The 2,328-nt window shown below is 51.4% G+C and overlaps 1 protein-coding gene across 1 annotated transcript in view; it reads right to left on the reverse strand.

Moving 5' to 3' along the window:
- Positions 1-1,114: 1,114 nt before the first annotated feature.
- Positions 1,115-2,328, reverse strand: part of TULP2 (TUB like protein 2) — a 7,134-nt gene continuing 5,920 nt past the window's right edge. The window contains 4 exon segments of the mRNA XM_007463324.1: positions 1,115-1,248; positions 1,533-1,704; positions 1,940-2,038; positions 2,124-2,238. Coding sequence (XP_007463386.1) covers positions 1,115-1,248; positions 1,533-1,704; positions 1,940-2,038; positions 2,124-2,238 — 520 coding nt within the window.

A 2,328-nucleotide genomic window follows, 5' to 3' on the forward strand; every position in this document is an offset into this window, starting at 1 on the left:
GCTGCTGGGCCTGCGCGTCCGGAGCCTGTGCTCCGCAAATGGGAGAGGCCACAGCAGTGAGAGGCCCGCATAACGCAAGAAAAAAAAAAAACAAACCAATGTTTGTCAAATAACATAAGTTTTGGCTAGTATTTATTCTCACTCTCATGGATGTCTTCCAATTACCCATCCTACTTTACCTCACCAGCTTAGAACTCTTCACAGCAGTTCAAACAAAAGTGGCCAGGGGGGCTTCCCTGGTGACTCAGTGGTTAATCTGCCTGCCAATGCAGGGTGGGCACACGGGTTCGGGTTCGAGCCCTGGTCTGGGAAGATCCCACATGCCATGGAGCAACTAAGCCCGTGCGCCACAACTACTGACCCTGCGCTCTAGAGCCTATATGCCGCAACTACTGAGCCTGCGTGCCACAACTACTGAAGCCCATGTGGCTAGAGCCCATGCTCCGCAACAAGAGAAGCCACCGGGATGAGAAGCCCACACACCGCAACGAAGAGTAGCCCCTGCTCGCCACAACTAGAGAAAGCCGGCGCACAGCAACGAAGACCCAACACAGCCAAAAATAAAAAATAAAATTAATAAATAAAATTAATTAGTTAATTAAAAAAAAAAGTGGCCCAAACATCCTGCACCCAATCCAGCCTCACACCTTGTCCCTCCCCATTGGTTCCCCAGGCTCCTGCTACACTATCCTTTCATTCCCAAACCTAGCAAGCCCCCTTCTACCTTAAGACCTCTGTATAAGCTGTGGCTACTGTCTGTTCCCGTCCCTGACCCCTCTGGCTCAGCTAGTTCCTTGTGATTCTTCAGATGTAGATGAAATTTTTTTTTTTTTAAGAGATATCTTGCTCTGACCCAGCCAACTTGTGTGCCTTCCTCATTCATAGCAGATGAGCATTTTGATTTTTTTGTTGTTTAAGACCCATCCCCCATGATCGGACTGTGATTTCAGGAGAGCAAGTGCTGCCGAACAGCCCACTGCCTAGAGCACAGGACGGGGCACTCAGGCGGCGTCTAATAAGTGTTGGTTATTAGTAAACTGGTGCAAAAGAAGGCACGCTGGGGCCCTTTCTCCAAATGAGCAGGCACACAAGCTGATGAGAGTATTTCATTGAACTACTCACATGCCAGCTTCCCATCGAAACTGGACAAGCAGATGGCGAAGGCTTGGAGCGGACAAAGTGGGAAGCGGAAGTCCATGGTGAACGTGTCTGGGGCTACGCGACCGAACTGGAGCACCAGGTAGTCCGCTGAGAAGGAAGTCAGGAACTAAGGGCAGTGGGTGTCATTTCCCTGACGCGGGCCTCTGAGCCGCGAGAACTACGACTCCCGAGAGGCTGTGCGGCGCCCTCACTATGGGCGGAATCCTCCGGAAGTGCAGTTTACATGGCAGAGGGCCTTGTAAACTACACTACCCAATAGGCTTTGCAATAGCGTGGAGTCGGCCCTACCTAGAAAAACGCTCAAGTGCTAATGGGAGAAGTAGTTCTTGTCCTGCTCCCTTGCCCAGGTAAACCAGTTCCTAGGAGCTCACGGTCATCCGGATACACGATCTGGAAGTTCTTGACCGAGGTCCTAGTGACGCGACCATGAAAATTGAGCACGTAGGCGCCGCTCTCGTCGCTCCACGATGGGGCTTTATTTTGCAGCAGGACCAGCCCCTGGTTGGCCCCCCGTTGGAGGCGATTCAATAGCGACTCCTGTTCCTAGAGGGTAAAGTGGGGACGTGGTTAACCAACTACCAACCAGCTTTTTTCCTCCAGACGCAGAATTTTGAGTCCCTAGGCTCTCCTTCCTGAGAAACATAAGTCTGACAAAGTCCTCCCGGCTTCATATATGACCTTATGCAGTCCATCGGCTCCCTCTCCCCTTAGGACCTATGGCCGGTCCCCCAGCCCTTCCTCCCCATTGACCCAGAGACACTCACATTGGCGGACTCACATTTTGTGGCTGGACACTGATTCTCTGGTTCTGGGCGTCGATTCCTGGAATGATCACAGTCATTTTCCGGGGCCCTCGGAATCCCAAGACGTTGGTCTCCTGAGGGTAGTATGCTCCATTTGGCCTGCTTCTTTCTCCCTCCCCACCGTCCTGCTCCACTCTCTCTCGTCTCCCAGACACTCACATAACACACAGCCCCCAGCTCCTCCCTGATCCGAGCAGTCTCTGGGACAAAATTCTTCCTTTCTGGATTCACCCCATTGTCAAAGATGGTGAATTTGGTGCCCAAGACATTAGATCTGCTCCAGGAGGGAAGTGGTGAGAATAAAAATAATAATTATTCCTATTTTACATTAACTGCTTTCCCATGTCATCTCATGAACTCTTCC

The sequence above is a fragment of the Lipotes vexillifer genome, unplaced genomic scaffold (assembly GCF_000442215.2).
Source record: "Lipotes vexillifer unplaced genomic scaffold, Lipotes_vexillifer_v1.1 scaffold802, whole genome shotgun sequence".
NCBI classification, from domain to species: Eukaryota; Metazoa; Chordata; class Mammalia; order Artiodactyla; family Lipotidae; genus Lipotes; species Lipotes vexillifer.